This window comes from Bufo gargarizans, chromosome 2 (genome assembly GCF_014858855.1).
Source record: "Bufo gargarizans isolate SCDJY-AF-19 chromosome 2, ASM1485885v1, whole genome shotgun sequence".
Classification (NCBI taxonomy): Eukaryota; Metazoa; Chordata; class Amphibia; order Anura; family Bufonidae; genus Bufo; species Bufo gargarizans.
The window spans coordinates 689025227-689052935 of NC_058081.1; the positions used below are offsets into that span (position 1 = coordinate 689025227).

General features: G+C 43.5%; 1 protein-coding gene across 1 annotated transcript; it reads right to left on the reverse strand.

The window, feature by feature from the left end:
- Positions 1 to 3909: 3909 nt before the first annotated feature.
- On the reverse strand, positions 3910 to 27709 carry LOC122928979 (allergen Api m 6.03 / Api m 6.04-like). The gene is made up of 4 exons (XM_044282347.1): positions 27652 to 27709; positions 27441 to 27473; positions 6793 to 6959; positions 3910 to 4073 (listed from the first exon to the last, which is right to left on the reverse strand). The coding sequence occupies exons 1-4, from the start codon at positions 27686 to 27688 to the stop codon at positions 4062 to 4064; spliced, it is 249 nt and encodes an 82-aa protein (XP_044138282.1). The 5' UTR covers positions 27689 to 27709; the 3' UTR covers positions 3910 to 4061.

A 27709-nucleotide genomic window follows, 5' to 3' on the forward strand; every position in this document is an offset into this window, starting at 1 on the left:
AGGAATGGATCTCAGAGAAATTCAACACATGTGACGAGTCGACCACGTTGAATTAAATTTCCACATGACAGCCCACAAATATCCGCCAATACTCAGAACAAATAACGGTCCCTGTCTTAGGTAAATGCAGCAGCATAAAATGGCCTTTTCTGTCCGTTGAATGCCAAATGTTATGGGCCTCGTAGGAATTCAACACCTGTGTCGACCACGTGTTTCAATTATCATCATTAGAGGTTTTTTCAAGAGGGGGGGTTTTCGTTAGCCATGTTTTTAATGCAATTTTATATTTTTAGTTATTTTAAACATATGTATTTGACCTGTATTTGTACTGGCCCTCAGTAAAATTTATATCCATTGACTGTCTAATCTTCCTCCAGCCACATAATCACTTGTTCTTTTCTGTACGCTGAATGCATAATTTTTCGGGCCTGTAGCCCACTGGCCTGCTATAAAATTGATATTCAATGATGATATTCTTCCATTACTAGTACTCACCCTCTCTACCACTTTTATCATACCGTGAGATATCATGGTGGGCTCCTAGGCTTCCCTCCCCTTGAAGCATCCTGCTCCTAGAAGTCTCATATACTGCAAAGTGCAAAAGTATCCTGTCGTCATGTCATGTATGCATTCACAGTGTATTTCTGTAAGCATGATAATTATAGGCCATATCTCACAGCCACCACTAGATGAGGCTGGTTCCACCCTCTGTATAAGGAGAGGAGTGAGTTAGCACAGATCGTTCAGTGCCTTAGTTCAGTGTAAATAAGTTCAGTCAGAGTTACAGACAGTGCAGTGTTAGAGCAATAACAAAGATGTAAAGCTGACATTTTAACCAACCCTGGACCCTGGTACCAGCTAGTGGGAGGCCTGCAGCTCTTCATAACTTTGGTGGATCCACCGCCAGCTATATTGGTTATTAAGACCAGTGTCTAAAACACCGCTCTTAATAAATGACCCACTGTATTTCTGTGTAACATCAGCCGGTTCATACCAAGTCTGATCTGTCCTGAATTGTCTGTGTCTGAAGCTTCTGTATAGAATTGTTTAACCTGGATTCATTATTTTTATCCTACATTTGCACTGGAAGGTGCTGGCGTCATCACGACAACAGCGACCCTATGTCGCACTGTAAAACATCAACATCAAGGGCACCTCAACTGTCATCAAGGAGGAGAACCCCAGAACCAGAGGGTGCCCTGAAGGGAAGAACCGGTGTGCCTTTCCCATCACTGCATAAAGGCACAGGGAGCTCCAGAAAACAACTACTGTAGCCATCCTTCCGTTTGCTGCACCCTGCTCTGTATGTTCCCCTACTGCCACTGTCGCTGGCTCCACCACCAATGCTGTGGTTACAGGTGGCACCAGTACGACCACCATTAACATAGGTATGCATTGGGTCAACAGCCTTCTCCCCAACCTCCTCCTCTGGGCTGCCAAAGGGTGAGGGCTCTCACACAAGTCGTCAACAGGGAGACTCTCTTGACTTTCTTCCGCAGCACGTGGTGGGCTTTTCTTGTCACTTCTTAGGAAAAAGGAAGGTGCCCCACTAGGAATGGGTAGTGAAGAAAGAGAGGACTCCACTAAAAGCCTTCTTTAGGGCTGGAACGAGGAGGAGCAGGAGGAACGCTGTGACCCCTGGCTCTATGGCACAGTGTTGGACTCTAAAGTCACCTCCACATCATCCTGCTGTGACTGAGAGAAGGAGTGAGCCATCCAATCCACAAGCTCATCCTCTTTCTCCTCAACTATAATATTGCACCTTTCTGAAGCCAGCAGGGACAACTGCAACCTACTACTACTACTACTTGTAGTTGGATATTTGTGCAGTGTCCCACTCCGCAAGACTCTGTAAATGCAAAAGTTTTGCTGCACCTTGGAAATACAAAAGACTTCTGTCTTTACCAATTGCAAAACTATGAGGTAGATAACACATGCGTCCCAGACCCGTAGGATCTGAGCAAAACTGAATATATAGCTTATATCAGGGGCGTAGCAAGGGGGGCAGACGGGGCATGTGCCCCGATTCTTGTCACTGCCATCTTGTTCGTTTCCATAATGAATTAGGGAGCCCTCCGCTCACTGTTATTCTGAGATCTGGCGCTCCCCCCTCAGGATACACAGCGCGATGCTGGCTGTGGAAGGAGCGCTGAAAACCCGGGAATCAGCCTCCGGCACAGCCAGCAGTACGATGTGAGTGTGTAAGCGCGTCATCAGGGAAGCAGGTAAACATTGTGTTTTTTTTTTTCCCTTTAATGTAGCTGCAGTCTGGAGAGGGCATTGGGGGCCAAAAGGTGGGGGGGGGACACAACTAGAGTGAGGGGGCACAAAAGTGGGCATAACTCTACTGAGGTGACATCTAATCTGGCATAACTACTGTGAGGGGACACATCATCTGGCATAACTCCATTGAGGGGGCACCTAATGTGGCATAACTACTGTGCCTTGATAGCTACTGATCTTCATTATGGACTCCTGCATGTAATGTGCTTCTTCTGTGCTTTGCTTCTATAACAGAGTATAGCCGTCGTGCTAGTTGTATGTTATAAGGCGAAAAGACTGAACAGCTATGGCCATTAATTCTGATCTGGAAGACACGCACCTATGACCCTTAGAGAAACTTCCCTACACATCACCTTTAATGGACCATATTAAGGCTCCTGTAAACCCTGAAGGACCAAAAGAAGCAGACTTGGCTTATGACTAGGTTATACCCCTATACCAAGCGTGTGTATAATTCTGGGCTCCATTGAACAAGACAGACATAGCAGAGCTGGAGAGGTAATAACTGAAATGGGCGGACTACAGAACCCTGAGAGATTATCAAAGTTAGGTTTATTCAGTTTAGAAAAACAATGACCAAGGGGAGATTTAATAACTATGTATAAATATATCAGGGGTCAGTACAGAGATCACTCCCATCATCTATTTATATTTATCCCCAGGACTGTGACAAGGGGACATCCTCTGCGTCTGGAGGAAAGAAGGTTTGTACACAAACATAGAAGAGGATTCTTTACGGTAAGAGCAGTGAGACTATGGAGCTCTCTGCCTGAGGAGGTGGTGATGGTGAGTACAATAAAGGAATTCAAGAGGGGCCTGGATGTATTTCTGGAGTGAAATAATATTACAGGCTGTAGCTACTAGAGAGGGGTCATTGATCCAGGGAGTTTTCTGATTGTCCGATTGGAGTCGGGAAGGAATTTTTTCCCCTAAAATAAGGAAAATTGGATTCTACCTCACAAGATTATTATTTTTTTGTCTTCCTCTGGATCAACCTGCAGGATAACAGGCTGACTGGACAGATGTATTTTTTAATCCTTACAAACTATGTTACTGTGTCGTATGGTTATTCCAGAACAAGTGCATTCTACTACTGGTTACTACTACTTTCCTACTGATGTTTGAGAGGAATGGACATTGTCCCCTCAACACGATAATGCCTCCCTACACTGAGGGTGAACGAGACCAGGAAGCATAGACCATCGGGTACCTGGGCAGCATAAAAATACTGTAGAAGTGGAAGGGGTTTAGAGAAGTGAGAACTTCAGAGAATTGTATATTTTTTACTTCTTCTGTGCCCGCTGCGCCCGCATTGATTTTATGAGCTGGAAACCTGCTTTAACACTGCAATAGAAGTAATGGGCTTCGGCAGTCACATGGCAGTATGACGTGTCATTACCAGTGCTATGTAAACTGAGTCTAGTGTAGGAGGAGCATTGCATTGTAGTGCCAGTGAATTTAACATACTTGTCAGTTGTCATAGTTGTCGGTTACCACAAGATATGCCAGAAAATATGTGACAGGTGCAAGTCCCACCTCTGTGACCTACACCTTTGTGGAGAACAGGCCGCCAGAGGTTTTCATCTAGTCAGAAATGGGAGAGGCGGTTTAAATTACTCCACGCTATTACGATGCTATCAATGGTTTATTGGGTATAATAGTTAGAATTGTTACACATGCAATTTTATTTTATCCATATTTTTTCTCAGGACTAGGAACAAATCTTCTCTGAGATGTCAATGTCGTCTTCCTTTGATCAGAGGTTTCTTGCCTTCATCTTAAGATTTCACCTGTGAGAAGTAGTGCAGAAGTAATTAATATTCAGGACTTTTATTGATATTTTTAGGACGTTTTATTAATACGGTAACTTATTTTATATCACTTTTCATAGAAAATAGAGGTGGTGAATGATGTAAGTAAAAAAAAAGCAGTGATCCTCAACCTACTCTTATGGCACATCAGCTGTTGCAAAACTATAACCCTAAGTCTACATCTGTCAGGACATCCTAGGAGTTATAGTTTCACTACAGCTTGAAAACCATAGGGAGGAGATAACTTAAAGGGGTTGTCTCACTTCAGCAAGTGGCATTTATCATGTAGAGACAGTTAATACAAGGCACTTACTACTGTATTGTGATTCTTCATGTTGCCTCCTTTGCTGACTGGATTCATTTTTGCATCACATTATACACTACTTGTTTCCATAGTTACAGACCACCCTCAAATCCATCAGTGGTGGCCGTGCTTGCACTCTATAGGAAAAAGTGTCAGCCTCTCTGGTGGCCAAGACCACCAGAGAGGCTAGTGCTTTATCCTATATTGTGCAAGCACGACCACCAATGATGGATTGCAGGGTGGTCTGTAACCATGGAAACGAGCAGTGTATAATGTGATAGAAAAATTTATCCAGCCAGCAAAGGAAGCAATATAGATAATACCAGTATATTAGTAAGTTGCCTGTATTAACTTTCTCTACATTATAGATGCCACTTACTGAAGTGAGACAACCTCTTTAACAGAGTATACTGATTCCACATACATAACTCAATGAAGAAAAAAGAGAAAATAAAGATTTTACTGTGAATATTCACTTTTGGATGTTCTGATTAATAATTCTTACTAGCTTCATTTATGTAATCTAGAACTCAAAATCCTCTGCATAGACATAGAATTGTTAAATGATAACATTTTTACTGCCTACATCCACCACTAGAGGGAGCTGAGAAGTCTCCTGAGTCATCCTTGCTGAATTCAGTGTGTAAACAATATGTAGTCTGCTCCTGAGCTCCCCCAAGTGGTGATTGCAGCAGCCAGAAGTCTATCATTCAGATGCATTGAATGGGAGATTTGAAACTCTCTATCAGAAAAATGGAGCTCTGTTCAATATTATTTATTATAAAATTAATTAGCTCAGAATCTCGCTGACTGATAGAAGATGAACGAGAAAATAAAGAAGTTACGTAAACCTAGAAGCTCATGAGCCCCAGTACAAAAACAGTAACCGGGTCCACACCTATCATGTGCATTTAAGCATTTACAAGCACCAAAGCCTACACAACTACCCTAATCGGAAGAATAAGAGAGAGCAGATTAAGATGATAGGAAAAAGAGAAACTTATACAAAAAGAGAAACAGGGCAGAAAAGAGACCTGATTGAGCAAAACAGCAAGAGAAAAAATAAGCAAAAGATATAAAAAAGGCAAAAGATTAGGACAATAGTGGGGAGAGTTAGGAAATAGAGTGCAATGAATATGAAGGAAGACTATGAAAAGGAAGAAGGAAAAAGGAGGTATTACACGCAGTGGGTGTGGAACTACTTTGTCAACCAACCAGTTTGAATTTGGGTTCCCTGGTATTCATCATCAGTGATGAGCGGCAGGGGCAATATTCGAATTAGTAATATTTTGCAAATATTTGGGTGAATATTCGTCATATATTTGCAAACTCCAGAATTTGTGATATACAGTCATTATTTGCAAAAATCGGCAATCAGAAAATTTGCAATACAAATTAGCAATAAAAAATTTGCAATATAAAAATTCACAATCAACACTGCTACTAAAGTCAAAGATATTGCAGCCTTCTCATTGGCCCACAGGCAAGAAGGAGTGAGGGATCATGGGTACTGATGAAAAAAAAATCTAGAATATTCGCGATTACGAAGATATAGCACTATATTCTAGATATTCGCGAATTCTTGAAGAGCCAATATTCGCTTAAAAAATGTGCAATTAGAATTTTCGTTATCAACACTATTTATAATTTAATCCCTATGCAGAGATCTGGACTTCGCTGAAGGAAAGCCTTCAGGCCACTGTCTCTGACTAGTTCCGGGGTGAGAGAAATTGGTGCGGGGTGCTAAGGGGTCAAGTGAAGTTCACAGTCAGTAACAGGCCAAGCTCAAGACAGGCAGAGAATATGTGCATATATGTGAAAAAAGTCCAAGGTCATGGCAGGCAGCAAGGGGTCAATATACTAATCAGGGACCGGTCAAAGTCTGGAATCAGGCACAGATTAGTACACAGGCAGACAAACGGAACAGCAAGGCATAAACAATATAATGGGATGTAAGGAAGAAAAAGATGAAGAAGATGAATGGTAACAATTAAGAGAATAAAGAAAGAAGAAAGGAAGAAATAGTGCAAAGATGAACATAGTAACATAGTTTATAATTCTAAGGAACCACAAAATGAGAGAGGAGACAAAGGAAAAGTAGGGGGAAAAAGATGAAGAAGAATTAAAAGAAGGAAAAGAAGATGGAGAACGAAAAGAAGGAAATGAAAATGGAGAAGGTCCATGGGGAGAAAAAGAGGAAAAAGAACAATAAAAGATGAGTAAAAAGGAGAAGAGGAATAAAAATGAGAAGAAAAAGAATAAAGACCTGAAGAAGAACTTTTGTTCCTTAACAAATGCAGACATTGCATATACTGTAGCTCTACATACTGATACAGAGCAGATCTTTAATGACATTAAATATACAGATCACATAGAGATCTGGTACTGGCTTACCTTTGGACATTCTTGCTCTGGAATACATTTGCCATTAGGACCTATAAGATATCCAGCCTGTGCACACACACAGCCTCTTGCACAAACTTGGATACAAGGTTTATCCGGACATTTAGACCAACAACCATAACAATTTGATATTTTAGTTCCAACAGGGCACCGTTGACCTGTGGGAAAAGTCATTAGGAAGTTGACACTGTAGCTATTTAAGAACATGTTGATTATCGTATTATTTAAATTCAACTTGAATCAAAACTGCTCCAATTGGCCTGAAAATTGGTATATGACACTTTGAGGTCTCCTAGGACTTGATTTTTCTTCAGTATTGTCTTTTTTGCCTTTTGCTTTTTTTTAAAAGAATTTTTATTCTCTCTCTCTCTTTCTCCCTTTGCAATGACAGCAATAGTAAATTGGGCATGGTTAACAAATAAGGGAGTTTACAAAAACACCACACTTTTGGATCTGTTACGCTTTTTAAAATAAAAAAATACTCAATAACTTGAAGGCGTGTTTATACACACAGTAATATTGGAAGAAGCTGTGGCTTGTTCTCAACAAGCATCCAATAATTCTCCATTTTAAGGGGAGCAGCAGTAGTAGAGTGTGGATGTGGAACCTCACAGACGAGGCACAAGGCACGTAGTTGTATAGGGGAAGTAGTAGCGGCAGCAGTAGTGAGAGCATTAGCAGCACAATATGGAACTGACAAGGTAGTAGATGTGCAGCTGTGAAGAATAGCGGTAGTGGCAATAGAAGCTGCAGCAGTTCAGTATAGGATATGACTAGTGTTGAGCACATCGAAGTGTCTGAAGTGAACTTTGATCTGAGTTTTAGTGAACATTCGATTTGCCACAAAGCCAAATTTCCTTGTGCTTCGTGGTAACAAATCAATTTTCCCTGAAATGGCGGTAAAAAAAATATACTTATGTGAAATCTCGTGCACGGTGACGTATAATGTCACTATTCGCCGCAAAAGATCTTCAATCAAGCCTTTTCACGCTCAAATGGATAAGGTGAATATTATTTATTTATTTTTACCAACTAATCCCTGAAAGCCCTATTTTTTTTATTTTTTATCTCAGGTGAGGGGTTTAGTGACGGGGGCAATGCAACCACTTTTCCCCGTCATTGCGCCCCCTACTCACAAAGAAATGTGCTTTTTGATGAATTAATATCTTTGAGAAATTCGGCCAAGCAAGCAAATCAACATTTTCGAAACTTCGCTCATCTCTAGTTATGACAGACAAGTCTGTAGATTTTGGGTTGTGCAGGGTTAGCATTAGTTGTAACATAATTGGGCTAACAATACAATTGATACAATGAAAGATCTATTCATTTGCATCAGCCCCAGGTGTGTAAAAATCTGCATGAATCCGTATGCCATGATTAAAGTTTTACAATTTTTTCTGCTTGGATGCATCCTGATAATACAATAACTTGGCCTCCCTGTTGGTATCAAGAAAACTGTCCACCATTTTGCTTTGATATTTATATCCTAAAGCATGCCAACCCAGTAGTCATCACTTTTTTGATGCTATCAAAATGCTTGTGAGCATGTAAGCAACCAAGCATGCAGCTTTCCATGTTCACAAATATGCCTGAGGAGCAGGCTTCAGCAGCATCATGTTTGTCATAACGAGTATCAACCTCATGTCATAGCTGTGCCTGGCAAGACTCTATGGGGTCATTTATGAAGCTAAGTACGCCACACAATGCTTAAAAAAGATTATATGTAATCGAAGCGTCACACCTTACTTGGTGAATAACCACCACTAAAAAGAGACAAGGAGTGTTTCAGTTTTATCTTTTTAGATTATCGGCTGGGACACTAGGACTAGGTGCAACACTGCGAGCACCGCCACTCATTGGATCTACACAGAAAAATACAGTAGTGCTGCTATTGCTTTTCTTTTTATATATATAAACATATAAATATAGCTCAGTGTTCTATCCTGTGTGCTGATTGTTGTCTGTCATGTCTCTTCTTCTGCCACTCCTTGCCAAGCACTGTGGGTCCCTGGTCAAGTTTGTCCCTGAAGCCAGCCTGCCTGCTGTGTTAATTCCTGATCACGCCGGTTCAAATAGTCCAGTGTCAGTGTTCTTTCCTGTGTGTGCTTGGCTATTTCCGGTGCTCCCAAAGAAATAACTAGAGTGGTGATGCACAGTTCTAACCAGCCACTCTGGGGTACAAGGGCTCCACAGGGTACAAGGCCCCCATTCTCATGATTTGTGGTAGGATCACCACTAGGGATGAGCGAACTCGAACTGTATAGTTCGGGTTCGTACCGAATTTTGGGGTGTCCGTGACACGGACCCGAACCCGGACATTTTCGTAAAAGTCCGGGTTCGGGTTCGGTGTTCGTCGCTTTCTTCGCGCTTTTGTGACGCTTTCTTGGCGCTTTTTGAAAGGCTGCAAAGCAGCCAATCAACAAGCGTCATACTACTTGCCCCAAGAGGCCATCACAGCCATGCCTACTATTGGCATGGCTGTGATTGGCCAGAGCACCATGTGACCCAGCCTCTATTTAAGCTGGAGTCACATAGCGCCGCCCGTCACTCTGCTCTGATTAGCGTAGGGAGAGGTTGCGGCTGCGACAGTAGGGCGAGATTAGGCAGATTAACTCCTCCAAAGGACTTGATTAACTGATCGATCTGCAGCTGTGGATCATTGAGCTGCTGATCCTCAATTGCTCACTGTTTTTAGGCTGCACAGACCGTTTGTCAGTCTCATTTTTCTGGGGTGATCGGCGGCCATTTTGTGTCTTGTGGTGCGCCAGCACAAGCTGCGACCAAGTGCATTTAACCCTCAATGGTGTGGTTGTTTTTTGGCTAAAGCCTACATCAGGGTGAAGCTGTCACACCAAGTGCATTTAACCAGCAATAGTCTGTTCATTTTTTGGCCATATACAAAATCAGGGGCAAGCTGCGCCTGTCACCAAGTGCATTTAACCCTCAATGGTGTGGTTGTTTTTTGGCTAAAGCCTACATCAGGGTGAAGCTGTCACACCAAGTGCATTTAACCAGCAATAGTCTGTTCATTTTTTGGCCATATACAAAATCAGGGGCAAGCTGCGCCTGTCACCAAGTGCATTTAACCCTCAATGGTGTGGTTGTTTTTTGGCTAAAGCCTACATCAGGGTGAAGCTGTCACACCAAGTGCATTTAACCAGCAATAGTCTGTTCATTTTTTGGCCATATCCCAGTCTAATTCTGTCACTAAATCCATACCGGTCACCCAGCGCCTAAATACTAGGCCTCAAATTTATATCCAGCTAAATCTGTCCCTAGTGCTGTAGCTGGGCGAGTTATTTAGTGTCCGTTCAAGCACATTTCTTGTTCTGGGTTGAAATACAATTCCCAATTTAGCAATTTCATAATTTAGTGGTTCCTGCTATATCAGAGCTATTTGAAATCTATCCCAAAAAGGGTATATAATATTGAAGGTGCACATTGGGTCATTCAGAATAACTTCACACACACCCGCTACTGTGTATTTCCAAGTCTAATTCTGTCACTAAACCCATACCTGTCACCCAGCGCCTAAATACTAGGCCTCAAATTTAAATCCCTCTAAATCTCTCGTTACCCACCGCTGTACTGTTGTTGCTGGGCAAGATATTTAGTGTCCGTCAAAGCACATTTTTTGTTCTGGGTTGAAGTACAATTCCCAATTTAGCAATTTCATAATTTAGTGGTTTCTGCTATATCAGAGCTATTTGAAATCTATCCCTAAAAGGGTATATAATATTGAAGGTGCACATAGGGTCATTCAGAATAACTTCACACACACGCTTCTGTGCATTTCCAAGTCTAATTCTGTCACTAAATCCATACCGGTGACCCAGCGCCTAAATACTAGGCCTCAAATTTAAATCCCTCTAAATCTCTCGTTACCCACCACTGTACTGTTGTTGCTGGGCAAGATATTTAGTGTCCGTCAAAGCACATTTTTTGTTCTGGGTTGAAGTACAATTCCCAATTTAGCAATTTCATAATTTAGTGGTTTCTGCTATATCAGAGCTATTTGAAATCTATCCCTAAAAGGGTATATAATATTGAAGGTGCACATAGGGTCATTCAGAATAACTTCACACACACGCTTCTGTGCATTTCCAAGTCTAATTCTGTCACTAAATCCATACCGGTGACCCAGCGCCTAAATACTAGGCCTCAAATTTAAATCCCTCTAAATCTCTCGTTACCCACCGCTGTACTGTTGTTGCTGGGCAAGATATTTAGTGTCCGTCAAAGCACATTTTTTGTTCTGGGTTGAAGTACAATTCCCAATTTAGCAATTTCATAATTTAGTGGTTTCTGCTATATCAGAGCTATTTGAAATCTATCCCTAAAAGGGTATATAATATTGAAGGTGCACATAGGGTCATTCAGAATAACTTCACACACACGCTTCTGTGCATTTCCAAGTCTAATTCTGTCACTAAATCCATACCGGTGACCCAGCGCCTAAATACTAGGCCTCAAATTTAAATCCCTCTAAATCTCTCGTTACCCACCGCTGTACTGTTGTTGCTGGGCAAGATATTTAGTGTCCGTCAAAGCACATTTTTTGTTCTGGGTTGAAGTACAATTCCCAATTTAGCAATTTCATAATTTAGTGGTTTCTGCTATATCAGAGCTATTTGAAATCTATCCCTAAAAGGGTATATAATATTGAAGGTGCACATTGGGTCATTCAGAATAACTTCACACACACCGCTACTGTGTATTTCCAAGTCTAATTCTGTCACTAAACCCATACCTGTCACCCAGCGCCTAAATACTAGGCCTCAAATTTAAATCCCTCTAAATCTCTCGTTACCCACCGCTGTACTGTTGTTGCTGGGCAAGATATTTAGTGTCCGTCAAAGCACATTTTTTGTTCTGGGTTGAAGTACAATTCCCAATTTAGCAATTTCATAATTTAGTGGTTTCTGCTATATCAGAGCTATTTGAAATCTATCCCTAAAAGGGTATATAATATTGAAGGTGCACATAGGGTCATTCAGAATAACTTCACACACACGCTTCTGTGCATTTCCAAGTCTAATTCTGTCACTAAATCCATACCGGTGACCCAGCGCCTAAATACTAGGCCTCAAATTTAAATCCCTCTAAATCTCTCGTTACCCACCGCTGTACTGTTGTTGCTGGGCAAGATATTTAGTGTCCGTCAAAGCACATTTTTTGTTCTGGGTTGAAGTACAATTCCCAATTTAGCAATTTCATAATTTAGTGGTTTCTGCTATATCAGAGCTATTTGAAATCTATCCCTAAAAGGGTATATAATATTGAAGGTGCACATAGGGTCATTCAGAATAACTTCACACACACGCTTCTGTGCATTTCCAAGTCTAATTCTGTCACTAAATCCATACCGGTGACCCAGCGCCTAAATACTAGGCCTCAAATTTAAATCCCTCTAAATCTCTCGTTACCCACCGCTGTACTGTTGTTGCTGGGCAAGATATTTAGTGTCCGTCAAAGCACATTTTTTGTTCTGGGTTGAAGTACAATTCCCAATTTAGCAATTTCATAATTTAGTGGTTTCTGCTATATCAGAGCTATTTGAAATCTATCCCTAAAAGGGTATATAATATTGAAGGTGCACATAGGGTCATTCAGAATAACTTCACACACACCGCTACTGTGCATTTCCAAGTCTAATTCTGTCACTAAATCCCATACCTGTCACCCAGCGCCTAAATACTAGGCCTCAAATTTAAATCCCTCTAAATCTCTCGTTACCCGCTGTACTGTTGTAGCTGGGAAAGTTATTTAGTGCCCGTCAAAGCACATTTTTTGTTCTGGGTTGAAGTACAATTCCCAATTTAGCAATTTCATAATTTAGTGGTTCCTGCTATATCAGAGCTATTTGAAATCTATCCCAAAAAGGGTATATAATATTCAAGGTGCACATTGGGTCATTCAGAATAACTTCACACACACGCTTCTGTGCATTTCCAAGTCTAATTCTGTCACTAAATCCATACCGGTCACCCAGCGCCTAAATACTAGGCCTCAAATTTATATCCCGCTGAATTTGAATACAATACATTGGGCCAAATAATATATTTGTTGTTGTGGTGAACCATAACAATGAGAAAAACATCTAGTAAGGGACGCGGACGTGGACATGGTCGTGGTGGTGTTAGTGGACCCTCTGGTGCTGGGAGAGGACGTGGCCGTTCTGCCACATCCACACGTCCTAGTGTACCAACTACCTCAGGTCCCAGTAGCCGCCAGAATTTACAGCGATATATGGTGGGGCCCAATGCCGTTCTAAGGATGGTAAGGCCTGAGCAGGTACAGGCATTAGTCAATTGGGTGGCCGACAGTGGATCCAGCACGTTCACATTATCTCCCACCCAGTCTTCTGCAGAAAGCGCACAGATGGCGCCTGAAAACCAACCCCATCAGTCTGTCACATCACCCCCATGCATACCAGGGAAACTGTCTCAGCCTCAAGTTATGCAGCAGTCTCTTATGCTGTTTGAAGACTCCGCTGGCAGGGTTTCCCAAGGGCATCCACCTAGCCCTTCCCCAGCGGTGAAAGACATAGAATGCACTGACGCACAACCACTTATGTTTCCTGATGATGAGGACATGGGAATACCACCTCAGCATGTCTCTGATGATGACGAAACACAGGTGCCAACTGCTGCGTCTTTCTGCAGTGTGCAGACTGAACAGGAGGTCAGGGATCAAGACTGGGTGGAAGACGATGCAGGGGACGATGAGGTCCTAGACCCCACATGGAATGAAGGTCGTGCCACTGACTTTCACAGTTCGGAGGAAGAGGCAGTGGTGAGACCGAGCCAACAGCGTAGCAAAAGAGGGAGCAGTGGGCAAAAGCAGAACACCCGCCGCCAAGAGACTCCGCCTGCTACTGACCGCCGCCATCTGGGACCGAGCACCCCAAAGGCAGCTTCAAGGAGTTCCCTGGCATGGCACTTCTTCAAACAATGTGCTGACGACAAGACCCGAGTGGTTTGCACGCTGTGCCATCAGAGCCTGAAGCGAGGCATTAACGTTCTGAACCTGAGCACAACCTGCATGACCAGGCACCTGCATGCAAAGCATGAACTGCAGTGGAGTAAACACCTTAAAACCAAGGAAGTCACTCAGGCTCCCCCTGCTACCTCTTCTGCTGCTGCCGCCTCGGCCTATTCTGCTGCTGCCGCCTCGGCCTCTTCCTCCGCCTCTGGAGGAACGTTGGCACCTGCCGCCCAGCAAACAGGGGATGTACCACCAACACCACCACCACCACCTCCGTCACCAAGCGTCTCAACCATGTCACACGCCAGCGTTCAGCTCTCCATCTCACAAACATTTGATAGAAAGCGTAAATTCCCACCTAGCCACCCTCGATCCCTGGCCCTGAATGCCAGCATTTCTAAACTACTGGCCTATGAAATGCTGTCATTTAGGCTGGTGGACACAGACAGCTTCAAACAGCTCATGTCGCTTGCTGTCCCACAGTATGTTGTTCCCAGCCGGCACTACTTCTCCAAGAGAGCCGTGCCTTCCCTGCACAACCAAGTATCCGATAAAATCAAGTGTGCACTGCGCAACGCCATCTGTAGCAAGGTCCACCTAACCACAGATACGTGGACCAGTAAGCACGGCCAGGGACGCTATATCTCCCTAACTGCACACTGGGTAAATGTAGTGGCAGCTGGGCCCCAGGCGGAGAGCTGTTTGGCGCACGTCCTGCCGCCGCCAAGGATCGCAGGGCAACATTCTTTGCCTCCTGTTGCCACCTCCTCCTTCTCGGCTTCCTCCTCCTCTTCTTCCACCTGCTCATCCAGTCAGCCACACACCTTCACCACCAACTTCAGCACAGCCCGGGGTAAACGTCAGCAGGCCATTCTGAAACTCATATGTTTGGGGGACAGGCCCCACACCGCACAGGAGTTGTGGCGGGGTATTGAACAACAGACCGACGAGTGGTTGCTGCCGGTGAGCCTCAAGCCCGGCCTGGTGGTGTGTGATAATGGGCGAAATCTCGTTGCAGCTCTGGGACTAGCCAATTTGACGCACATCCCTTGCTTGGCGCATGTGCTGAATTTGGTGGTGCAGAAGTTCATTCACAACTACCCCGACATGTCAGAGCTGCTGCATAAAGTGCGGGCCGTCTGTTCGCGCTTCCGGCGTTCACATCCTGCCGCTGCTCGCCTGTCTGCGCTACAGCGTAACTTCGGCCTTCCCGCTCACCGCCTCATATGCGACGTGCCCACCAGGTGGAACTCCACCTTGCACATGCTGGACAGACTGTGCGAGCAGCAGCAGGCCATAGTGGAGTTTCAGCTGCAGCACGCACGGGTCAGTCGCACTACAGAACAGCACCACTTCACCACCAATGACTGGGCCTCCATGCGAGACCTGTGTGCCCTGTTGCGCTGTTTCGAGTACTCCACCAACATGGCCAGTGGCGATGACACCGTTATCAGCGTTACAATACCACTTCTATGTCTCCTTGAGAAAACACTTAGGGCGATGATGGAACAGGAGGTGGCCCAGGAGGAGGAGGAGGAGGATGAGGAAGAGGGGTCATTTTTAGCACTTTCAGGCCAGTCTCTTCGAAGTGACTCAGAGGGAGGTTTTTTGCAACAGCAGAGGCCAGGTACAAATGTGGCCAGCCAGGGCCCACTACTGGAGGACGAGGAGGACGAGGATGAGGAGGAGGTGGAGGAGGATGAGGATGAAGCATGGTCACAGCGGGGTGGCACCCAACGCAGCTCGGGTCCATCACTGGTGCGTGGCTGGGGGGAAAGGCAGGACGATGACGATACGCCTCCCACAGAGGACAGCTTGTCCTTACCCCTGGGCAGCCTGGCACACATGAGCGACTACATGCTGCAGTGCCTGCGCAACGACAGCAGAGTTGCCCACATTTTAACCTGTGCGGACTACTGGGTTGCCACCCTGCTGGATCCACGCTACAAAGACAATGTGCCCACCTTACTTCCTGCACTGGAGCGTGATAGGAAGATGCGCGAGTACAAGCGCACGTTGGTAGACGCGCTACTGAGAGCATTCCCAAATGTCACAGGGGAACAAGTGGAAGCCCAAGGCCAAGGCAGAGGAGGAGCAAGAGGTCGCCAAGGCAGCTGTGTCACGGCCAGCTCCTCTGAGGGCAGGGTTAGCATGGCAGAGATGTGGAAAACTTTTGTCAACACGCCACAGCTAACTGCACCACCACCTGATACGCAACGTGTTAGCAGGAGGCAACATTTCACTAACATGGTGGAACAGTACGTGTGCACACCCCTCCACGTACTGACTGATGGTTCGGCCCCATTCAACTTCTGGGTCTCTAAATTGTCCACGTGGCCAGAGCTAGCCTTTTATGCCTTGGAGGTGCTGGCCTGCCCGGCAGCCAGCGTTTTGTCTGAACGTGTATTCAGCACGGCAGGGGGCGTCATTACAGACAAACGCAGCCGCCTGTCTACAGCCAATGTGGACAAGCTGACGTTCATAAAAATGAACCAGGCATGGATCCCACAGGACCTGTCCGTCCCTTGTCCAGATTAGACATTAACTACCTCCCCATAACCATATATTATTGGACTCCAGGGCACTTCCTCATTCAATCCTATTTTTATTTTCATTTTACCATTATATTGCGATGCTACCCAAAGTTGAATGAACCTCTCCTCTGCCTGTGTGCTAGGCCTAAATATATGCCAATGGACTGTTGCAGTGGTGGCTGACATGAAGCCTGATTCTCTGCTATGACATGCAGACTAATTCTCTGCTGACATGAAGCCAGATTGTCTGTTACGGGACCTCTCTCCTCTGCCTGGGTGCTGGGCCTAAATTTATGACAATGGACTGTTGCAGTGGTGGCTGACGTGAAGCCTGATTCTCTGCTATGACATGCAGACTGATTCTCTGCTGACATGAAGCCAGATCGTCTGTTACGGGACCTCTCTGCTCTGCCTGTGTGCTAGGCCTAAATATATGCCAATGGACTGTTGCAGTGGTGGGTGACGTGAAGCCTCATTCTCTGCTATGACATGCAGACTGATTCTCTGCTGACATGAAGCCAGATTGTCTGTTACGGGACCTCTCTGCTCTGCCTGTGTGCTAGGCCTAAATATATGCCAATGGACTGTTGCAGTGGTGGGTGACGTGAAGCCTCATTCTCTGCTATGACATGCAGACTGATTCTCTGCTGACATGAAGCCAGATTCTCTGTTACGGGACCTCTCTCCTCTGCCTGTGGTGCTGGGCCTAAATATATGCCAATGGACTGTTGCAGTGGTGGCTGACGTGAAGCCTCATTCTCTGCTATGACATGCAGACTGATTCTCTGCTGACATGAAGCCAGATTCTCTGTTACGGGACCTCTCTCCTCTGCCTGTGTGCTAGGGCCTAAATATATGCCAATGGACTGTTGCAGTGGTGGCTGACGTGAAGCCTCATTCTCTGCTATGACATGCAGACTGATTCTCTGCTGACATGAAGCCAGATTCTCTGTTACGGGACCTCTCTCCTCTGCCTGTGTGTGCTGGGCCTAAATATATGCCAATGGACTGTTGCAGTGGTGGCTGACGTGAAGCCTCATTCTCTGCTATGACATGCAGACTGATTCTCTGCTGACATGAAGCCAGATTCTCTGTTACGGGACCTCTCTCCTCTGCCTGTGTGTGTGCTGGGCCTAAATATATGCCAATGGACTGTTGCAGTGGTGGCTGACGTGAAGCCTCATTCTCTGCTATGACATGCAGACTGATTCTCTGCTGACATGAAGCCAGATTCTCTGTTACGGGACCTCTCTCCTCTGCCTGTGTGCTAGGCCTAAATATATGCCAATGGACTGTTGCAGTGGTGGCTGACGTGAAGCCTCATTCTCTGCTATGACATGCAGACTAATTCTCTGCTGACATGAAGACAGATTCTCTGTTACGGGACCTCTCTCCTCTGCCTGGGTGCCGGGGCCTAAATATCTGAGAATGGACTGTTCCAGTGGTGGGTGACGGGAAGCCAGATTCTCTGCTATGGAACCTCTCTCCAATTGATTTTGGTTAATTTTTATTTATTTAATTTTTATTTTAATTAATTTCCCTATCCACATTTGTTTGCAGGGGATTTACCTACATGTTGCTGCCTTTTGCAGCCCTCTAGCCCTTTCCTGGGCTGTTTTACAGCCGTTTTAGTGCCGAAAAGTTCGGGTCCCCATTGACTTCAATGGGGTTCGGGTTCGGGACGAAGTTCGGATCGGGTTCGGATCCCGAACCCGAACATTTCCGGGATGTTCGGCCGAACTTCTCGAACCCGAACATCCAGGTGTTCGCTCAACTCTAATCACCACCAATCTGATAGTTATAGCTAGTGAGCAAGGTCAAAACCAGGAGAGAAAAACACAATCAATGCATTGCATGAGAAATCCAGAGACAAGCCAAGGTCAGTACAGAAGAGTCGATATAAGCAGGAACAGCAGCCACAGGTTAAATGCAAAATACAAGCTATGGTATAAGTCAGTCTACCAGAAAGGTCAGCAGGAAGTCCACAGCATGGTGCCCTAAAAACATCTACAATCACAGGCAAGATTGATTGGAATTAGTAGTACTAAATCCACTGCCTAGCTCCGGGATTGGAGAAAAAGTCAGTAACCTAATTGGCTCAGTTTCTAGTTGCACTAAAATGTCCAACAGCCAGGACTTTGCCGTGACGTGTCAACCCTTCCAGCACAGCCCTGCCTAGTGAAGTGACTGGTTGCACTCCTGGCATCTGTTTTGTACAGCTCCAAACCAATCGACAGTTGAACTGCTCCGGGTGTGTCTCTGCTCTGTTTCATCACAGCACATACACAGCTCTGTTTTGTACATCTACAAGCCAAGTCACAGTTCAACTGCTCCAGTTGTGTTTTAGCTCAGCTTCACTGCATGGCCACAGCTCTGCATTATACAGCACTACTTCTGTGTATTTCTTAAAGTTGTTCTGTGTTGCGATTGCAAAGTCATGTCAATAGATAGACACTGCTGACCTGCTTGCTTCCTCTGGACCCTGTTTTCCATAGTTCACTTAAAGGGCATCTGTCAGCAGATTGGTGCCTATGAAACTAGTTGAACTGGAATGTGTTGGAGTTTTATAGGTACAAAGCTGTTGACAGAAGCCCTTTAATGATTCACATTCATAAATTATATTGAACTGTTGCTTATGAATTGCGGCCTCGGCTTTTAACAAAGTAACGTCAAATCATATAAAAATGGTCTCGTGTCTCCAAATGCTCTTTCTGGGACAGATACGTCTTATCACATCAATGGCTGAACTTAGACTGGCATCTCTGCTTGGGAGCTAACACAGCGCCTGATAGACCTCCCAATATGCTTCCTCTTGATTGGCTGTCAGGCTGGCTGCAAGGTATTGAGGGCAAACCCATCAGCCAGGACCCCTGCCCAGGGCCCATGTTATCTTCCATATTCATCCTTACTTTCCTCATTAGTGTCTTAACTTAAATCGTAAAATGGTGGTCTCTTTCGCACAATTCCAAAATATCAGCTTCGTTTGGAAATAGATTTTTTGTGAATTTCATAACAAATCCAATTAGTTGGTACAGGGATGGGCAAACTGCGGCTCTCCAGATTTTGTAAAACTACAACTCCCAGTATGCCCAGTTTGCCTACAGCTATCAGCTTACAGTAGGGCATGATGGGATTTGTAGCCGCAGTTTGCCCATCACTGAGCTGGTAGAGCAATTCACTTTTCTCTACTTTTTACAAAGACTGACCAATCGATACATGTCTAATGTCTTATACATAAAAAAAGTAGCAGCATTTACGAATCTATAACAAAAAGTCTCTATGGTGGTGGTGTCCGCAGTGTTGGATACCAGTCTGTAGCATCCCCAAATCATCCAGAATAAATCAAAAATAAAATTGCAGCACTCGCCGGTCTTCAATTCATGCTGGTTTATTCACCAAAAATTGTGACATTTCAGCCTCTAGGTCTTTCACAAGCAAACAATTGTGTGTGTATACACGAATACATATACCATCCTAAATGGTCACATGAACATTATGCTAATTGACCACATGATCACCATGCAAATGGCGAGTCACATGCTCAATGCAATCACGTGACCAATAATCACATGATCATTGTGCAAATCGGCCACATGACCACTATGCAAACTGGTCGCATGATCACTAGTGTTAAGCGAGAATATTCGAATTGCGAATTTTTTTCTCGAATATCGCAATTTTGAGATTTCGCAAATATTTAGAATATCGTTCTATATATTCGCAAAATCGAATATTTTTTTTTTTTTTACTGCTCCAGTCAGTGCCCGTTGCCGCTTCTGCCGACTTCCGTGCTCATGGAGCGTCCCCATCACCATGGGAACGTCTCCATATACTAGCATGTACTGTCGGATTTAAGAATTACGTTGAAATCGCAATTCGATTAATTCAAGTTATAATAATTAGGGATGAGCGAACTCGAACTGTATAGTTCGGGTTCGTACCGAATTTTGGGGTGTCCGTGACACGGACCCGAACCCGGACATTTTCGTAAAAGTCCGGGTTCGGGTTCGGTGTTCGTCGCTTTCTTCGTGCTTTTGTGACGCTTTCTTGGCGCTTTTTGAAAGGCTGCAAAGCAGCCAATCAACAAGCGTCATACTACTTGCCCCAAGAGGCCATCACAGCCATGCCTACTATTGGCATGGCTGTGATTGGCCAGAGCACCATGTGACCCAGCCTCTATTTAAGCTGGAGTCACATAGCGCCGCCCGTCACTCTGCTCTGATTAGCGTAGGGAGAGGTTGCGGCTGCGACAGTAGGGCGAGATTAGGCAGATTAACTCCTCCAAAGGACTTGATTAACTGATCGATCTGCAGCTGTGGATCATTGAGCTGCTGATCCTCAATTGCTCACTGTTTTTAGGCTGCACAGACCGTTTGTCAGTCACATTTTTCTGGGGTGATCGGCGGCCATTTTGTGTCTTGTGGTGCGCCAGCACAAGCTGCGACCAAGTGCATTTAACCCTCAATGGTGTGGTTGTTTTTTGGCTAAAGCCTACATCAGGGTGAAGCTGTCACACCAAGTGCATTTAACCAGCAATAGTCTGTTCATTTTTTGGCCATATACAAAATCAGGGGCAAGCTGCGCCTGTCACCAAGTGCATTTAACCCTCAATGGTGTGGTTGTTTTTTGGCTAAAGCCTACATCAGGGTGAAGCTGTCACACCAAGTGCATTTAACCAGCAATAGTCTGTTCATTTTTTGGCCATATACTAAATCAGGGGCAAGCTGCGCCTGTCACCAAGTGCATTTAACCCTCAATGGTGTGGTTGTTTTTTGGCTAAAGCCTACATCAGGGTGAAGCTGTCACACCAAGTGCATTTAACCAGCAATAGTCTGTTTATTTTTTGGCCATATCCCAGTCTAATTCTGTCACTAAATCCATACCGGTCACCCAGCGCCTAAATACTAGGCCTCAAATTTATATCCCGCTAAATCTGTCCTTAGTGCTGTAGCTGGGCGAGTTATTTAGTGTCCGTTCAAGCACATTTCTTGTTCTGGGTTGAAATACAATTCCCAATTTAGCAATTTCATAATTTAGTGGTTTCTGCTATATCAGAGCTATTTGAAATCTATCCCTAAAAGGGTATATAATATTCAAGGTGCACATTGGGTCATTCAGAATAACTTCACACACACCCGCTACTGTGTATTTCCAAGTCTAATTCTGGCACTAAACCCATACCTGTCACCCAGCGCCTAAATACTAGGCCTCAAATTTATATCCCGCTAAATCTGTCCCTAGTGCTGTAGCTGGGCGAGTTATTTAGTGTCCGTTCAAGCACATTTCTTGTTCTGGGTTGAAATACAATTCCCAATTTAGCAATTTCATAATTGAGTGGTTTCTGCTATATCAGAGCTATTTGAAATCTATCCCTAAAAGGGTATATAATATTCAAGGTGCACATTGGGTCATTCAGAATAACTTCACACACACCCGCTACTGTGTATTTCCAAGTCTAATTCTGGCACTAAACCCATACCTGTCACCCAGCGCCTAAATACTAGGCCTCAAATTTATATCCCGCTAAATCTGTCCCTAGTGCTGTAGCTGGGCGAGTTATTTAGTGTCCGTTCAAGCACATTTCTTGTTCTGGGTTGAAATACAATTCCCAATTTAGCAATTTCATAATTTAGTGGTTTCTGCTATATCAGAGCTATTTGAAATCTATCCCTAAAAGGGTATATAATATTCAAGGTGCACATTGGGTCATTCAGAATAACTTCACACACACCCGCTACTGTGTATTTCCAAGTCTAATTCTGGCACTAAACCCATACCTGTCACCCAGCGCCTAAATACTAGGCCTCAAATTTATATCCCGCTAAATCTGTCCTTAGTGCTGTAGCTGGGCGAGTTATTTAGTGTCCGTTCAAGCACATTTCTTGTTCTGGGTTGAAATACAATTCCCAATTTAGCAATTTCATAATTTAGTGGTTTCTGCTATATCAGAGCTATTTGAAATCTATCCCTAAAAGGGTATATAATATTCAAGGTGCACATTGGGTCATTCAGAATAACTTCACACACACCCGCTACTGTGTATTTCCAAGTCTAATTCTGGCACTAAACCCATACCTGTCACCCAGCGCCTAAATACTAGGCCTCAAATTTATATCCTGCTAAATCTCTCGTTACCGCTGTCCTGTTGTGGCTGGGAAAGTTATTTAGTGTCCGTCAAAGCACATTTTTTGTTCTGGGTTGAAATACAATTCCCAATTTAGCAATTTCATAATTTAGTGGTTTCTGCTATATCAGAGCTATTTGAAATCTATCCCTAAAAGGGTATATAATATTCAAGGTGCACATTGGGTCATTCAGAATAACTTCACACACACACGCTTCTGTGCATTTCCAAGTCTAATTCTGTCACTAAATCCATACCGGTCACCCAGCGCCTAAATACTAGGCCTCAAATTTATATCCCGCTGAATTTGAATACAATACATTGGGCCAAATAATATATTTGTTGTTGTGGTGAACCATAACAATGAGAAAAACATCTAGTAAGGGACGCGGACGTGGACATGGTCGTGGACATGGTCGGACATGGTGGGTGACGTGAAGCCTCATTCTCTGCTATGACATGCAGACTGATTCTCTGCTGTCATGAAGCCAGATTGTCTGTTACGGGACCTCTCTGCTCTGCCTGTGTGCTAGGCCTAAATATATGCCAATGGACTGTTGCAGTGGTGGCTGACGTGAAGCCTCATTCTCTGCTATGACATGCAGACTAATTCTCTGCTGACATGAAGACAGATTCTCTGTTACGGGACCTCCCTCCTCTGCCTGGGTGCTGGGCCTAAATATATGCCAATGGACTGTTGCAGTGGTGGCTGACGTGAAGCCTCATTCTCTGCTATGACATGCAGACTGATTCTCTGCTGACATGAAGCCAGATCGTCTGTTACGGGACCTCTCTGCTCTGCCTGTGTGCTAGGCCTAAATATATGCCAATGGACTGTTGCAGTGGTGGGTGACGTGAAGCCTCATTCTCTGCTATGACATGCAGACTGATTCTCTGCTGTCATGAAGCCAGATTGTCTGTTACGGGACCTCTCTGCTCTGCCTGTGTGCTAGGCCTAAATATATGCCAATGGACTGTTGCAGTGGTGGGTGACGTGAAGCCTCATTCTCTGCTATGACATGCAGACTGATTCTCTGCTGACATGAAGCCAGATTGTCTGTTACGGGACCTCTCTCCTCTGCCTGTTTGTGCGCTGGGCCTAAATATATGCCAATGGACTGTTGCAGTGGTGGCTGACGTGAAGCCTCATTCTCTGCTATGACATGCAGACTAATTCTCTGCTGACATGAAGCCAGATTGTCTGTTACGGGACCTCTCTCCTCTGCCTGGGTGCTGGGCCTAAATATATGCCAATGGACTGTTGCAGTGGTGGCTGACGTGAAGCCTCATTCTCTGCTATGACATGCAGACTAATTCTCTGCTGACATGAAGACAGATTCTCTGTTACGGGACCTCCCTCCTCTGCCTGGGTGCTGGGCCTAAATATATGCCAATGGACTGTTGCAGTGGTGGCTGACGTGAAGCCTGATTCTCTGCTATGACATGAAGACTGATTCTCTGCTGACATGAAGCCAGATTGTCTGTTACGGGACCTCTCTCCTCTGCCTGGGTGCCGGGGCCTAAATATCTGAGAATGGACTGTTCCAGTGGTGGGTGACGGGAAGCCAGATTCTCTGCTATGGAACCTCTCTCCAATTGATTTTGGTTAATTTTTATTTATTTAATTTTTATTTTAATTCATTTCCCTATCCACATTTGTTTGCAGGGGATTTACCTACATGTTGCTGCCTTTTGCAGCCCTCTAGCTCTTTCCTGGGCTGTTTTACAGCCTTTTTAGTGCCGAAAAGTTCGGGTCCCCATTGACTTCAATGGGGTTCGGGTTCGGGACGAAGTTCGGATCGGGTTCGGATCCCGAACCCGAACATTTCCGGGATGTTCGGCCGAACTTCTCGAACCCGAACATCCAGGTGTTCGCTCAACTCTAATAATAATCGAATTGCGATTTCAACTTAACACTTCTATATTCCATATTCGTTCATTCTAGTCTAATATGTAATATAGCAGTGATAAGTTGCAATCGCAATCCGATTAGTTCAAGTTTTAATAATCGAATTGCGATTTCAACTTAGCACTGCTATATTCCATATTAGGCTAGAATTAACGAATATGGAATATAGCAGTGTTAAGTTGAAATCGCAATTCGATTAATTCAAGTTATAATAATCGAATTGCGATTTCAACTTTTACGTATATTCTTAATATTGCTCTAACTTCGTCTTTTAGAATATTCGTAATATTCTAAAAGACGAAGTTAGAGCAATAAAACTAATATTCTAAAAGACGAAGTTAGAGCAATATTGAGAATATTCGTAAAATACACATATAGATTGTAATTTAGCTAATATACTAATATAGTAATTTTTTTAATAGTGTACATATTTTACAAAACTTAAGTTCATAAGAGACAACAAAAATTTGAGAAAAAAAAAGATTATAGCACTATATTAGCTAAATTACAATCTATGTGTATTTTACGAAAATTTGTAATATTGCTCTAACTTCGTCTTTTAGAATATTATGAATTAGCAATATTAAGAATATTAGTAAAATACACATATAGCCTAGCCATAGTCAATTTGTCATAGGAACGTTGCCTAAGAAAAAATCGCAATATGCGATTAATTAAATCGCATATTAATCGCGATAATTGGAATAATTACGAATATTCGATTTCGACGAATATAACACGAATATTAAATCGAAATATCGCGAAATCGAATATGGCACCTCCCGCTCATCACTAATGATCACCATATTAATGTAGATAAAATAAAGTTACAGACATGATGCTGCTGTGGACATATTCTCTCAAGCAATTGCTTCAATAAATGGCAGACAGTGCGCTCAATAGAACGGAGTGCACATGTATTTGAATACTGCAGACTTGCACGGTGATCATGTGACCATTTAGGATGGTCAAAAACTTTACAATTTTTGGTCAATAAACCAGCATGAATTTAAGACCGGCGAGTGCTGCAGTTTTATTTTTTATTTATTCTGAATAATGTCTTATAAAAGTAGAAGATATCAAATTACTGAATTAAAAATCATGACATAATATGCAAGGTGGGGTCAAGATCTGGGTTAAAGAGGACCTTTCACTCGTATACAAACTAAAAACTAACTCTATCTGTGGGCAGAGCGGCGCCCAGGGGTCCCCCTGCACTTACTAGTATGCCTGGGCGCCGCTCCATTCGCTTGTTGTATTGGACTGATTTTTTGTAGGAGGCGTGTCCCTTGCTGCAGTGCTGGCCAATCGCAGCACACAGCTCATAAACTGGCTATGAGCTTTGCGCTGCGATTGGCCAGTGCTGCAGCAAGGGACACACCTCCTACAAAAAAATCAGTCCAATACAACAGACGGAGCTGAGACATCGGAGCCTATACCGGGCGAACGGAGCGGCGCCCAGACATACTAGTAAGTGCAGGGAGATCCCTGGGCGCCGCTCTGCCCACATATAGAGTTAGTTTTTAGTTTGTATACGAGTGAAAGGTCCTCTTTAATATATAGTAATACTGATTAAAGGGGTTTTCAAGAACTGGTATGTTTGTGGCATGTTCTTAGGATAGGCTATCAATATCAGATAGGTGGGGGTTTGACTCAGCATCATCATTGATCAGAAGTTTGAAATGTTCTTGTACGAACACTGCAGCCCATTAAATTTTTATTATGGCTCATCTACCAGCATGCCTTCTTCTTAGTGGCAACTGTGCAAGGTTCAGCTTTGTCCTATTCACATGATATCCTGCTCTGTCACTACTGTATGTATGATGTGCAAGTAAACGGGCCAATGTAAACAATAAAGCTATCAAGGTTCAGCTATTCAGCGAGGAGTTCAGAGAGTTGCACCCCACGTATCTGACAATAATGGTCTATTCTAAGAAAATTTCAACAATATGCTGATCCTAGAAAACCTCTTTACCAAAGATCTATAGATAAATTTAGGAAAAATGTTCCAAAGTAAGGACAAGAGAATTTAAAGGGGACAGGAGCATTACAGCTGAAATTGAATTTATGTCCTTGAAAACCATTTCTCTTATCTAAATAAGTCCAAGCTTCTGTGCAGTTTTTCTTCCTATTTGTTGTGGCTGGAATTTTGTACAGATCTCCAAATTCCCTGCAGAGAGCAATATAGTATTCTCTCTTTCTGGAGCCACCACTAGGGGGAGCTAAGGAGTTTACTGCATACTGATTATCCATTTTATAAACAAGCAATCAATTTAAGATTGTTATCAATTGCACTTTTCAAAAAACATTCGCATTTTTCAGACCTGGTCAACATTTCAGAAAATGTAAGGAGGTATATTACTAGGAACTTGCTAAATCACAATGCTCAGATTCTTTTCCAAAGTAGAACTATACCACATCCCTATACACACACATTTGCAGTAGCATTTGTTGCTGCAAAATTGCCAGAATAACCTCAATAATTTTTGGGGCACTTGTGCTTTTTTTGAGTTTTTTTAAACAGAGGCCCAGATTAACTAATACGTCTGCAGCAAAAATCTGTCTAAAATTAAAACAAAATAGCATAATTTGGAACATGTAAGGTTGCTACGCTTTTTCCTACATGCCTGACAGAGTGTGAGGCTTTGTGGGAAAGGGTCATGTCCATTCATGCACCATTTTGCACCAAACTTGTGCGACAATTCTGGGATGAAAGTATAGAGTCTGCACCAGATTTATCCTCGACCCTGAGCCCCTAGGATAAATCTGCTACAGGTCTAGACCACACTTACAGACATATACCATCTTTATTATCAGTAAATCTGGGCCAGTCTGCCTTACCACCTAACATTTTCCTAATGGCATTTTTCCTCTAAAGTAAAGGTGATTTAAAAAAAAATGAGCCAAGAGCTCCAGCATGCTGCATTATTCTAAAATAAAAAAGCCATTAAAAAAATGCCAGTTTTCTGAACAAAAAGTAGCAAAAAGATTTCTTATGTTTCTTGCATTTCATATTTGTCATAGACATTCAACTAACAGCTGGAGCTAGTGATTTTACAATAAATACATATTCAACTTCACTCACCTTGTACACCGTAAAGAAAGCCTAAAGAAATCACTAAAACAAAAAAAATTAGGTTAACTTTTTTGTTAACATGTATGTTTCCAAAAAAATTACTAAATAAAATCATGTCTAGAAAGTTATAATACAAAATGTAATATAATCATTTATTAATATCTATTGTAATACACATCTATGAATGTTTTCGAAAGTTATTTTTTAATTCTTGTAATACCTGAGCAAACTAACAGAAGAGTCTTCATCGTGGCCATCACTGCAGAAGTTGTAATATT

Excerpts from the sequence above, each read along its gene's own strand:
- LOC122928979 (XM_044282347.1), bottom strand. The coding sequence starts at position 27,688 with ATGGCCACGATGAAGACTCTTCTGTTAGTTTGCTCAG. Across the intron at positions 27,474-27,651 it reads TCTTCTGTTAGTTTGCTCAG|TGATTTCTTTAGGCTTTCTT; the intron begins GTATTACAAGAA and ends TTTTTGTTTTAG. Across the intron at positions 6,960-27,440 it reads CTTTCTTTACGGTGTACAAG|GTCAACGGTGCCCTGTTGGA; the intron begins GTGAGTGAAGTT and ends CTTTTCCCACAG.